General features: G+C 42.9%; 1 protein-coding gene across 7 annotated transcripts in view; it reads left to right on the top strand.

The window, feature by feature from the left end:
• pard3aa (par-3 family cell polarity regulator alpha, a) overlaps positions 1 to 12,925 on the top strand; it is an 815,271-nt gene that overhangs the window by 513,673 nt on the left and 288,673 nt on the right. For all 7 annotated transcript variants that reach the window (XM_078537538.1, XM_078537552.1, XM_078537545.1 and 4 more), the window contains exon 10: positions 11,807 to 11,946. In XM_078537538.1, the coding sequence (XP_078393664.1) occupies positions 11,807 to 11,946 (140 nt within the window). The remainder of the gene's footprint in view (positions 1 to 11,806; positions 11,947 to 12,925) is intronic.

Raw genomic sequence — 12,925 nt, forward strand, 5'->3', positions numbered from 1 at the left:
ATTCCAAAGATTCACAACCGTCGGAGTGAAATAATTTCTCCTCATCTCCGTCCTAAATGATCAGCCCCTTCTCCTGAGTCTGTGCCCCTGTGTTTTAGATTCCCTGACCAGCGGAAACAATTTCGCAGCATCCACCCTATCAAGCCCCTTTAGAATTTTGTAGGTTTCAATGAGATCGCCTCGCCTCTCTGTCTTCTAAACTCCAGAGAATATATGCCCAATTTACACAGCCTCTTATCATAGCGCACCCCCCCCCCCCTCCCCCCTCTCAACCCAGGGCCCAATGTAGTGAACCTTCGCTGTATGTCTCCAATGGAAGTATAGACTTTCTTAAATGTGGAATACTGCACACAGTATTCCAGGTGCCTCGCCGTTGCTGTTTTCTGTAATCACCTCCAGCCCCACAGCCCTCTGAAATATCCACGCTCATCTAATTCTGGCCTTTTGATTTTAATTGCTGCACCATCAGTGGCTATGTATTCAGTTGCCTCGGCCCCAAGTTCTGGAATTCCCTGCCTCTCTACATCACTTTCTTTCTTTAAAGCAATAGTTAAAACCAAGCTTTGGGTCATCTGGCCCATGTGACACAGTTTGCTTTAGAATGATGCTGTGAAGTGTCTTCTGTTATTATTATGTTAATAGCGATATAAGTTGTTGTTGGTATACTTCCTGAATTCAAATGTTACATTTATTAGGCCTAAATGCTAAACACCTTACTGCTGCACAATTGCAGAGCTGAAAGATAGCAACTATGCATATAATAAGGTACACATTTGAGCTGCCCAAGCTCTGTGCATGCAAAGGTGTTATTTTTTGACACTTGCACTCCAACTCTAGCTGCCTCTTATTGTTTTGCAACGTAAGGAACAGTTGCCATTGTTAAATTGAGGATGGACATAAAAGAATCCATAGCACTATTTTGAAGGAGAGCCGGAGAGCTCTCCTTCGTGTCCTGGCTAGGATTTATTCCTCAATTAATATCACTAAAAAGAGATCACCTGACCATTTATCCCATTGCTGTTTGTGTGATGTTGCTGTGCACAAAGTATCTGACCCAGTTTCTTCCATTCCAAAAACGTCTACTCTTCAAAAGTACTTCATTGGCTATGAAGCTCCTTGGGACGATCTGACGTCACGAAGGGCATATATAAATGCAAGTTCTTTATTTCTTTCTGACTCACTTTAGCCCTGAATCCAAGTGTCATCAGGCACTCTGAAGGACCAGCACTGACAAATGCAAAGCAAAACTCATGCTATGAATTACAAAAAAACCCCACAGAAACAGGCCTTTAAACCCAAACAGTCCATGTTGCTGTTTATTCTTCTTCAGCAGAAGTCAAAATCTCCATTTTTTCCTATTTCCTACTCTACCTACTTTTCCCCCATTTTTCCTCAAACCTGTTCTTAAATATTGGTATGTTCTCTTTATAATCACAAGCTCTAGTAATGCATTACACGGCTCTACAATCCTGTGGTAAAAATTTCTTATGATTAATTTTATGTCTATGCCCCATGTTCTGTATCCATAAACCACTAGAAATGGTCTGTTTCTAGCTGCTCTTTCTTGATCATTTTAAATGCCCTCTATCAAGTAACCCCATAATCTCATATATTTCGGGGAAAAAAATCCATGGTTTTAATAAGCGTTCCTTTATTTGTATTTCTTCATAGTAGGCCACTTCTGGTGAATCTGCATTGCATACCCAATTGCTTGAACTACTGTCCTATTGGGTGAAACTGCAGACAGTACTCTAATTGTCACCTTAATAAACTTTTATATAAATTCACAATTACATATCAACATTTATATTCTACTACTTTTCACAAAACTGAACATCCCTTAGCTTTTTCATGGTATATCCACCCAAGGTGCTTGAACATGAACCTCAACTGCCTCTGTTCTTCCACATCACTGAGCCAGCCTTAATTCCAAGTTTAATATTTTTATTTGCAAAATGCATCAGCTCACACTTGAATTTCATTACATTGAATTTCATCTGTCACTTTTTAGTCACCATGTAACCTATATCCCCTTTGGTGCTCAGAATTATTTACTATGCCTACTATTTGAATAACATCTTCAATTTTTGGACATAGAAATGTTACACCACAGAAGGAGGGCTGTTTTTTTAAAATTCATTCATTGGATGTGGGTGTCACTAGCTAGGCCAGCATTTATTGCCCATCCATAATTACCCTTGAAAAGGTGGTGGTGAGCTGTCGTCTTGAACCGCTGCAGTCCATGTGGTGTAGGTACACCCACAGTGCTGTTCAAGAGGGGGTTCCAGAATTTTGACCCAAGGACCGAGAAGGAACAGCGATATATTTCCAAGTATGGGAGGTGTGTGGCTTGGAGGAGAACTTCCAGCTGATGGTGTCCCCATGTGTCTGCTGGCCTTGTCCTTCTAGATGGTAGCTCTTGGTCTTGGGTTTGAAAGGTGTTGTCTAAGGAGCCTTGCTGAGTTCCTGCAATGCACCTTGTAGATGGTATATACTGCTGCCTCTGTGCATCAGTAGTGGAGGGAGTGAATGTTTGCAGATAGGGTGCCAATTAAGCAGGCTGCTTTGTCCTGGATGGTGCTGAGCTTCTTGAGTGTTGTTGGACCTGCATTCATCCAGGCAAGTGGAGAATATTCCATCACACTCCTGACTTGTGCCTTGGTGGACAGGCTTTGGGGAGTCAGGAGGTGAGTTGCTCACTGCAGGATTCCTAGCCTCTGACCAGCTCTTGTAGCCACAGTACTTGTATGTCTAGCCCAGTTCAGTTTCTGGTCAGTGGTAGCCCCCAGGATGTTGATAGTGGAGGTTTCGCTGATGGTAATGCCACTGTATGTCAAGGGGCGATGGTTAGATTCTCTCTTGATGAAGATGGTCATGGCCTGGCACTTGTGTAGCATGAATATTTTTGCCACTTTTTGTCCCAAGCTTAGATATTGACACGGTCTTGCTGCATTTGGACATGGACTGCTTCAGTGCCTGAGGACTCCTGAATGGTGCTGAACATTATACAACCATCAACAAACATCCCCACTTCTGACCTTATGATGGAAGGGAGGTCATGATGAAGCAGCTGAAGACGGTTGGGCCTAGGACACAACCCTGAGAAAGTCCTGCAGTGATGTCCTGGAACTGAGATGATTGACCTTGAACAACCACAACCATTTTCCTTTATGCTAGGTATGACTCCAACCAGCGGAGAGTTTTCCCCCAGTTCCCATTGATTCCAGTTTTGCTCGGGCTCCTTGATGCTATACTCAGTCAAATACTGCCTTGATGTCAAGGGCAGCCACACTCGCCTCACCTCTGGAGTTCAGCTCTTTTGTCCATGTTTAAACCAAGGCTGTAATGAGGCCAGGAACTGAGTGATCCTGGCGGAACCCAAACTGAGCATTAGTTAGCAGGTTATTGCTAAGTAAGTGTCGCTTGATAGTACTGTTGATGACCCCTTCCATCACTTTACTGATGATCAAGAGTAGGCTGATGGGCTGATAATTGGCTGGGTTGGATTTGTCCTGCTTTTTGTGGACGGGGCATACCGAGGCAATTTTCCACGTTGCTGAGTAGATGCCAGTGTTGTAGCTGTACTGGAACAGTTGGCTAGGGGTGCGGCAAGTCCTGAAGCGCAAGTCTTCAGTACTATTTCTGGAATATTGTCAGGGCCCATAGCCTTTGCAGTATCCAGTGCCTTCAGCTGTTTCTTGATATCACATTCAGTGAATCAAATTGGCTGAAGATTGGCATCTATGATGCTGGAGACCTCTGGAGGAGCTGAGATTGATCATCCACTCGGTACTTCTGGCTGAAGATTGTTGCAAATGCTTCAGTATTATCTTTTGCATTGATCATTGAGGATGGGGATATTTGTGGAGCCTTCTCCTCCAGCGAGTTGTTTAATTGTCCACCACCATTCACGAGTGGATGTGGCAGGACTGCAGAGCTTAGATCCGATCCTTTGGTTGTGTGATCACTTAGCTAGGTCTGTTGTGTGCTGCTTACGTTGTTTGGCATGCAGGTCGTCCTGAGTTGTAACTTGACCTGGCTGACCCCACATTTTAGGAATGTCTCACATTCATTCCTACACTCTTCATTGAACCAGAGTTGATCCCTGGCTTGGTAGAAATGGTAATTGGTAGAGTGGCGGATATGTCAGGCCATGAGGTTATAAATTGTGGTTGAGTACAATTCTGCTGCTGATGATGGCCCACAGCACTTCATGGATGCCCAGTCTTGAGCTGCGAGATCTGTTCGAAATCTATCCTATTTAGCACGGTGGTAGTGTCACATTCCATCCTGTTGTGTACCATCAAGGACGGTGTGGTGTTCACTCCAACCATTACTGTGATGGACAGATGCATCTGTTGGTGAGGATGAGACCAAGTATGTTTTTCCCTTTTGTTGGTTCCCTCACCACCTGCAGACCCAGTCTAGCAGGTATGTCCTTTGGGATTCGGCCAGCTTGGTGATGGACATTGACGCCCCCCACCCAGAGTACATTCTGCACCCATCTCCAAGTGATATTCAACATGATTCATCAGCTGAGGGGAAGGACAGGGGCTGGTATGTGGAAATCAGAACGAGGTTTCCTTGCCCATATTTGACCTGATGCCACGAGACTTTATGGGGTCTGGAGTCGATGCTGAGGACTCCCAGGGCAGCTCCCTCCCAACTGTATACCACTGGGCCATCACCTCTGCTGGATCTGTGCTGTCAGTGGGACGGGCGATGCTGATGGCGGTGTCTGGGACGTTACCCGAGAGGTATGATTCTGTGAGTATGAATATGTCAGGTTGCTTGACTAGTCTATGAGACAGCAGTCCCAACTTTGGCACACTCTTGGCCAATTTTGATGTTGATGTTCAGGATGACTTTGCAAGGTCGACAGGTCTGAGTTTGCTGTTGTTGTTTCCGGCGCCTAAGTCGATGCCGCGTGGTCTGTCTGGTTTCATTCAACCATTTGATACAACTGAGTGGCTTTCCAGGCCTTTTAAGAGTCAACCACATTTCTATACATTTTGGAGTCCTATGTAGGCCAGACCAGTTAAGGACAGCCATGGTTTCATGGTCATTATGAGACTCTTAATTCCAGTTTTTTATTGAATTGAAATTCCACCATCTGCCTTGGTGGGATTTGAATCCAGGTCCCCAGAGCATTTACTCCTGGTTTCTGGATTGCTAGTCCACTGATGATACCACTACACCATCTCCCCCAGGTCAGTCACAGCATTGAGACCGTTGTTTCTGTGCTGGCACTCTGCAAGAGCCACTCACCACATCCTACTCCCTTGTGGCCCTGTAAAATTTTTTTCTCTTCAGATAATTATCCAGTTTCCTTTTGAAAGCCATGAGTGAATCTGCTTCCACAACATTCTCGGCAGTGCATTCTAGATCCTAGCCACTCGCTGCGTAAATTTTTTTTTCATGTTGCTGTTGCTTCTTTTTCCCAGCACCTTAAATTGGTGCCCTCTGGTGTTAGACCCTTCCACCTATGGGAACAGCTTTTTACTGTCTCCCCTGTCTTGCCCTATCATGATTTTGAACACCTCTGTCAAATCTCCTCTCAACCTTCTCTTCTCTAAGGAGAACAACCCCAACTTTTCCAGTCTATCTTCATCCCTGGAACCATTCTCATAAATCATTTCCCTACCCTCTCTGAAGCCTTCACATCCTTCCTAAAGTGCGGTGCCCAGAATTGGACATAATACCCCAGTGTTACATGTGAACTATTACCATGCCAGCCTTAACCACTGAGTCAGATATAGTGGGTTCAAATCTCTCATCAGTGGCTTGAGTGCTTCATTTCTAGGCAGGCATTTACATACAGGACTGAGGGAGTGCTGCGGAGGGTGCTGCCTTTTGTATGAGACGTTAAACCGAGATCCTGTCTTGCCCCTCTGGTAGCTGGAGAAGAGCCACTACACCGTTCAGGGAAGAGTTAGAAGTGTTCTCCCGACTTCCTGGCTAATCATTCCTGGCTAATCAGCTAGCATCTAAGACAGATGACGTGGCCATTTATTTTGTAGCTGTTTATGGGAACTTATGTGCAAATGGACTGCCACCACATCCATTGGATTTGGCGCATCTACTGTATCTATCACCACTTCAAATATTACGAGATTTGTCAAGCAAGGCCTTTCTTTCTGAAATCCATGTTGGATCTTCTATTTGCATTCTCTCCATCTAGACATTTAGGTCTATGGCTCTGTGGAAAAACAGGTGAGTGGAATTAATTGGATAACTTTATTCAAGAGCTGGCATTGGTGAAATGGACCAAATGGCCTCCTGTACTATATCTATAATATTTAGTCATTGCAGTTTTAATTAAAGGTACCAGCATTTTGATTGCACTATGTACTTAACTAACTGTCCTGTAATTATCTGGGTTACTTCCATTTCTGTTTTCGAAAATGGGCATTACGTTGCTCGCCCTCCCATCCTCCAGCATATGGGCACACTCAGTACAAGCTTGAAATATCATTTTTAGGGCTTCTATTATTTCTTACCGGTTTCCCCTCAGGAAATCGCCTTGGGACATGTTATTGCACTAAAGGTGCTATATAAATACCAGCTCTAAGTTGTAGTAGTAGGATCTTTAGTTATGTCCCATTATATCACCCACTTTGTCCTGCTTTGCCTTAACTAGCTTCTCTCATACTTTCCTGTTATTTATTATAATTGCTCATATCTCATGCTTAACCATCCTCTTTTGTACATTAAAGAAGCTGCAAAGTCCTATTCACTCATCACCCCTGTGCTTGCTGACCAACATCAACTTCCAGTTCAGCAACGTCTTTGTTTTAAACTCTTCTTTCTTAATTTCAAATAGGCTTGACCCTCTCTATCTCTATAACGTCTTCCAGTTCTACGATCCTATGGGATCAACTATGTTCCAATTATTGCCTTTTGCACATTCCCGATTTTAATTGCCCATCATTGGTGACCATGCCTTTAGCTGCCTCAGCCCTAACCTCTGGAATTCCCTCTGTAAATCTCTTCACCTTTCCACCTCCCTCTCTTCTCTTTTGAGACATTCCTTAAAACTTACCTTTGACTCTGTCCTAATATTTTCTTATGTGGCTTGGTGTCTGGTAATGCTCCTGTGACAACATGCAGGCTTGGGTTGATGAGTGGCAAGTAACATTCATGCCATATAAGTGCCATCTCCAACAAGAGAGAATCTAACCATCTCCCCAGCATGCTGAGTTCTGTTTCTAATTGTTGTTAGCTCACCAAGCTCACTCTGGGTGTTCGAGTTTCTCATTGGTATTTCATGCAAACAAATATCTTTCTAGAAATTTGTATGTTTATTCAACGGCTTTGCCATCACTCAACTCCCCAACATCAACATCCTGGGAGTTACCATTTACCAGAAACTTAATTGGATTAGCCATATAAATACTGTGGCTACAAGAGCAGATAAGAGGCTGGGAATTATGTGGTACATAATTCACCTCCTGGCTCCCCAAATCCTGTTCACCATCTACAAGGCACAAGTGGGGAATGTGATGGAATACTCTTCGTTCGCCTGGGCGAGTGCAGCTCTAACAACTCAAAAAGCTGAACACCAGCCAGGGCAAAGCAGCCCACTTGATCAGCACCTCATCCACCACCTCAAACATTAACTCCCTCCACCACCGACACACAGTTGCAGCATTGTGTATCATATACAAGATGTACTGCAGCAATTCCACAAGGCACTTTCCAAACCCATGACCCCTATCACTTAGAAGGACAGGGGCATTAGGCGCAAGGGAACACCCCCACCTGCAAGTTCCTCTCCAAACCACACACCATCCTGACTTAGAACTATATCATCGTTCTTTTACTATTGCTGGATCAAATTTCTGCAGCTCCCTTTCCAGCAGCACTGCGGGCGTAACTGCACTGGATGGCTTGCTGTGGTTCAAGAAGGGCGGCTAATCACCACCCACCTCAAGGGCAATTAGGGATGCACAACAAATGTTGGCCCTACCAGTGATGCTTACATCCCTTGAAAGAAAAAAAAGTATTGCCTTTGAATGATTTCCCATGTTAAAGGTGATATAGAATTGCAAGTTGTTACGTAAAACTGTGATGCAAGTGCTTCTGGAAGTCTACACCTCTCCATTTGCCCTGTCCTGCTCCACGCCAACAATTCCCCCTGCTCCTCACCTCAGAATAGCATCATCCGCTATACAAGTATGATCTTCATTCCCTATGTTAGCATCCTGTTGGTTGCCTGAACTGTAATAGAAAATCTGTACTAAAGTACTAGAAGCTGGGTTGTCGCTGTCCAAATTAATTTGACCTCGGAGCTCTGCAGCCACCAGATGGAGAAGGGACTTTGATTCCATCTACAGTGCCTGAATTGAAACCGGAGCCATAATTTTAATTAAAAATAAATTCCAGTATTAAAAGAATAACTGGTTGAAATCACACCAACCAGCTTGAATGGAGAGTATTCTGTGTTCAGATGCTATGCAAAGGCACCTCATATCCATTATGAACATGCTTGTTAAATTATAATAGTAACTTTATTTTCTTGTAGATTAGAGCATGTTGAGTTCTGTTCTAATTTTTGTTAGCTCACCAAACTCACTCTTGGTGTTTGAGTTTCTCATTGGTATTTCGTGCAAGCAATCATCTTTCCAGAAATTTGTATATTTATTCTAATTATTGAATAAGGTCACTGATCCATTTCAGTCAACATGAGATGTTTACCCGCCATGATGCAAGGTAATTGACGTTCATTTGTCTTACAGAAAGGTCAGCCCGTGAACTTTTTAGCTGGCAGATCTTTTGAGGTGCGCAGAAGCATTTGCTGCTTTCAAATTTGTGTTTATAATGTAAGCCGCGTAACATATTTAAAAATAGGATGAAAGTGCTGGGAAATGTTTGAATTCCTTCCTGGTTGTAGCCTATTTGACATTATTAGTACCCCTCCCACTTCTCATGCCATGAAATGGTTGCCAGACCCATTTTCACTATCCCTCTTCCCCTTCCCCTATCCTCGCCTGTCTAATGATCAAAATCAATTGTTTTGAATTTTATTTTACATTCTCCGCCTCCCTCGGATTTAACTGCTTGTCTCCCTCAATATTCATACAACCTATAGGTTATTGCTGAAAAATTATACATGTTGGCAAAGTTTTTTGTTTTGCATTCATCAGGACAGATTCACAAGAATACCAATTCGAAAGGGAACAGCAATTTGTACTGCATGAGAAGAGTGTGCTGATTGGTTGGCAAGTGGACCCTGATTGGTAGAGGCACTGCCTTGGAGAATGCACCAGGGAGCAGCTAACTGCCAAGTTTTTGTTTAAATTCAAACCAGGCAGGTGAACTCTGGTTTTGCCATGGTTTCCCTGGTCTCCCCATTGCTATGGAGAATGAACCAGGGAATGCCTGTCCCCCAAACTTTTGTTTAGTTGAAAAAAAAACAATGCATGGACATGTTCTTTCTGTTTGCAAAGGACAGAGCCCTGTGTATGATTATGTGTAGCTTCTAACACCCGTAAGTGAGCCACACTGTGAGCCCAACTGAAAATTTTAAATTGGTTGTCAGTGTAATTCTTAGCACAATCAGGAATGTTTCAGAAGTATTGTCCAATTGCAGAATCACATCTAATGTTGGACACAACTTAATGGGTTCCATCCTGTGCTCAAATTCACCTTTGAAATGGAGCAGTCAAATGAGCTCCCTTTCCTTGATGTACTAGCTGAGAAATCTGCCAATGGGTTCTCTGCTACTGCCTATCGCAAGCCTACCTTTACTGGTCAGTACAGGCATTGGGATTCCTGCAGTTCCATGTGGCATAAGATTGGCCTTATCGGCAATCTCATAAACAGGGCCTGAGCCATTTGCACACCTTGCAAGCTTGATACTGAAATAGGGCACATCAAAGTTACCCTGCAGGATATTGGCTACCCTAATCAGATCATTGCTTGCTGTATATTGCACGCACTCATGAATGGGCTTAAGGCTGCCACTTTTGGTCCTGAAAAGTGCCAAATCTACCTCTCAATACCCTGGACGGGTAAAGTGTCTCAAATTTTGAACAACAGGTGAAGTAGGGAGAAAGCGGGAGCAGGCTATTGAGTTGGATGATCAGCCTTAATCATAATGAATGGTGGAGCAGGCTCGAAGGGCCGAATGGCCTACTCCTGCTCCTGGTTTCTATGTTTCTAACCAGTTCACGCTGCTACATTGCTGTTGGAACATGAGTGGTATTCTCTACTAACAGGATGCTGCCATCAAGCCTAAAAGACGTTCTGCCTACCACACAAATGAGTAATATGATGTATGAATTTGAGTGCCAGTGTGATGCCAGGTATATAGGCTGTGCGTCCCAATGACTGGTGGATCGTAACAAGCAGCTCACCCTTCGGCTGTTCACAACGACCAGCCCATCCTGCAAAACGTTGTGTCTAACATTAGATGTGATGCCACAATTGGACAACATTTATTAAATAATCCTGAGTGTGCTAAGAGTTACACTGACCACCAGTTTAAGAGTCAGGCTCGCAGTGTGGCTCACTTATGCATGCTAGAAGCTACATATATTCGCACACAGGGCCCTGTCCTTTGGAAACAGAAGGAGCATGTCCACGCATTGTGCCTTTTTCAACTAAACAAAAGCTTGGGGGACAGCCATTCCATGGGTCATACCCATGGCAATTCCTTGACCGATCAAAGTCGACCTGCCTGATTTGAATTTAAACAAAAGCTTGGCAATTAACTATTCCCTGGTGCATTCTCCATAGCAATGCCTCTACTAATCAGCTTCCACTTGCCAATCAATCAGCATTCTCTTCTCATGCAGTATAAATTGTTGTTCCCTCTTTGAATTGTTATTCTCGCGAGTCTGTCCTGATGAGTGCAAGATGAAAGCTTCGTCAGCATGTCTCTCTTTTCAGCAATACTTGTGTTCCGTACTGCTAAACGACAATTTAATCTACAGATTTTTAAAATGCAATCACTACTTCATCTTCAGCCTTACTCCTTATAACTATGATAGTGTACTGCAATGTCCAAAGTTGTTGTTCTTGATTTCTGTTTTTTTCATGATGAAATCTTAGGTTTCAGCCTCCCATCTCCTCTCATTTCATCCACGTTTTAAAAAAATGATCGTCAGTTTAATCTGAAACTAGCAGTATACCACAAAATGTTACACATCTGGCCCGTGGTGGCTATGGCAACAAGAACCTCCAACCATGTTTGCTCTGGTTTCATTCATGATCCCTTTGATTGCTGGATAAAGTGATTACAGTTAAAGCAGATAACTGGCATTTCAACCTTTGTCAGGGCTTGAACCTGTGGTCACATATGTGTAAAGCAGTTGTGCCACTTCTTGACCCAACTGCATTATAATGATTGATTATTGATATTTTGCATCTTTGTTGACATTTGTATAGCGTGTAAAATATTGCTGGCAACTTGTTATATTGTTATAATGCAAGCAGGATGTCATGGTAATGTTATGAAGTCTGAGAGTAAAAGTCAACCACTTGACATTTAGCAAGCCCAGACAATAGTATAAGTCTACAGTATTCAACTGTTCCTATATATATATTTTTCAATTTGTTCCGAATTTTTCATTTAGAATTTTGCTTTAAGGCCAACAACAGACTGTGCACTTTCCTGTCATTTAACGTAGGAAAGAGATTGTACCGTTTACACAGTCCAAGAATTCACAGGACTTTTTTTTTTATAGCAATAAAGGTTTTGTTCCACCATCCTGTACTCATATCTTTTATTTTATTACTTCTGACCATTTGATTATCTTTAATCTGAAACATGAAATTAATATTGCCACCTCTCTGCATTCAGGTCCCGAAGGCCTCGGATTCAGCATCACGTCACGGGACGTCCCTGTTGGTGGCTCAGCACCAATCTATGTGAAAAACATACTTCCAAAAGGTGCCGCTATCCAAGATGGCAGGCTGAAGGCAGGAGACCGGCTTCTGGAGGTGAGCGGATGCAAAAACGACTTCGCTTTTTAAAGCTGTAATTCACAGTTTGTTACTTTGAAGATAAATGTGCATTGGGAGAGCATCAAGCTTGCTCATCACTCTGTAGGTGGAGCCAATGCACTGGAATAGCATGTCCACAGTGGGTTATGGAATTCAAGTGTGTTTGGTCTGGGATGCTTGCCACATTATCAGCAACCAGCTTTGCATTTAGTGGCAGTGGCTTGTGTATTGTATGATTGTAACTTGTCAGCTTTATGCACCGTGTTCCAGCAGATGTCCTTTTTTTTAAAAAAAAAGATAATTTTGTTATTTACTTTAGTTGTAATTAAACTTAATTGGTGTTGCTTGTAAAAGGGCTTTTGCTTTGAAACGAAACATAACCTCATCGCCACAGACTACAGAATAAAAAGATCTAACGAAAGCAAATTTGAAAGAAATAGTATTGACCTTTAGTTTTACAGCTGTTTTCCAATCGAAAGAACCTACTGGGCTGTTAGCTTTCAGCTTATGTTTAAAATTAAATCTGCATTTCTGGTGCTGGTCACTGGAACTTTGCTTACCTGAGCAACCGACAATATACAGTCCTGGGAGTATTTTTTTTGATATTCATTCTCCAGATGTTAGTACCACTGGCAAGGCCAGCATTAGTTATCCTGAGAATGCGATGGTGAGTCGTCTTGGCTGCTTTCACAGTTTGATATAATTGAGTGTCTTGCTCAGCCACTTCTGAGGAGTCAGTTTGTTTGGGATTCAGTCACTTATAGGCCTGACCATGGAGTGGATCTTTTTACAGCAATCAGACAACTTTTTGAGCACTTTTACTGATAGCAGCTTGTATTTCCAGATTTTCTTAAACAGAATTCAGCTTCTCAAATAGTGAAGGCCTCTAGGTTACTATCCCTCTAACATAACCAATACATGACTGTGCCCATGCGGTTATATGTGTACCTTAGCGTTGGATGTTTTGCCAAGCATT

This window comes from Cetorhinus maximus, chromosome 3 (assembly GCF_964194155.1).
Source record: "Cetorhinus maximus chromosome 3, sCetMax3.hap1.1, whole genome shotgun sequence".
Lineage (NCBI taxonomy): Eukaryota > Metazoa > Chordata > Chondrichthyes > Lamniformes > Cetorhinidae > Cetorhinus > Cetorhinus maximus.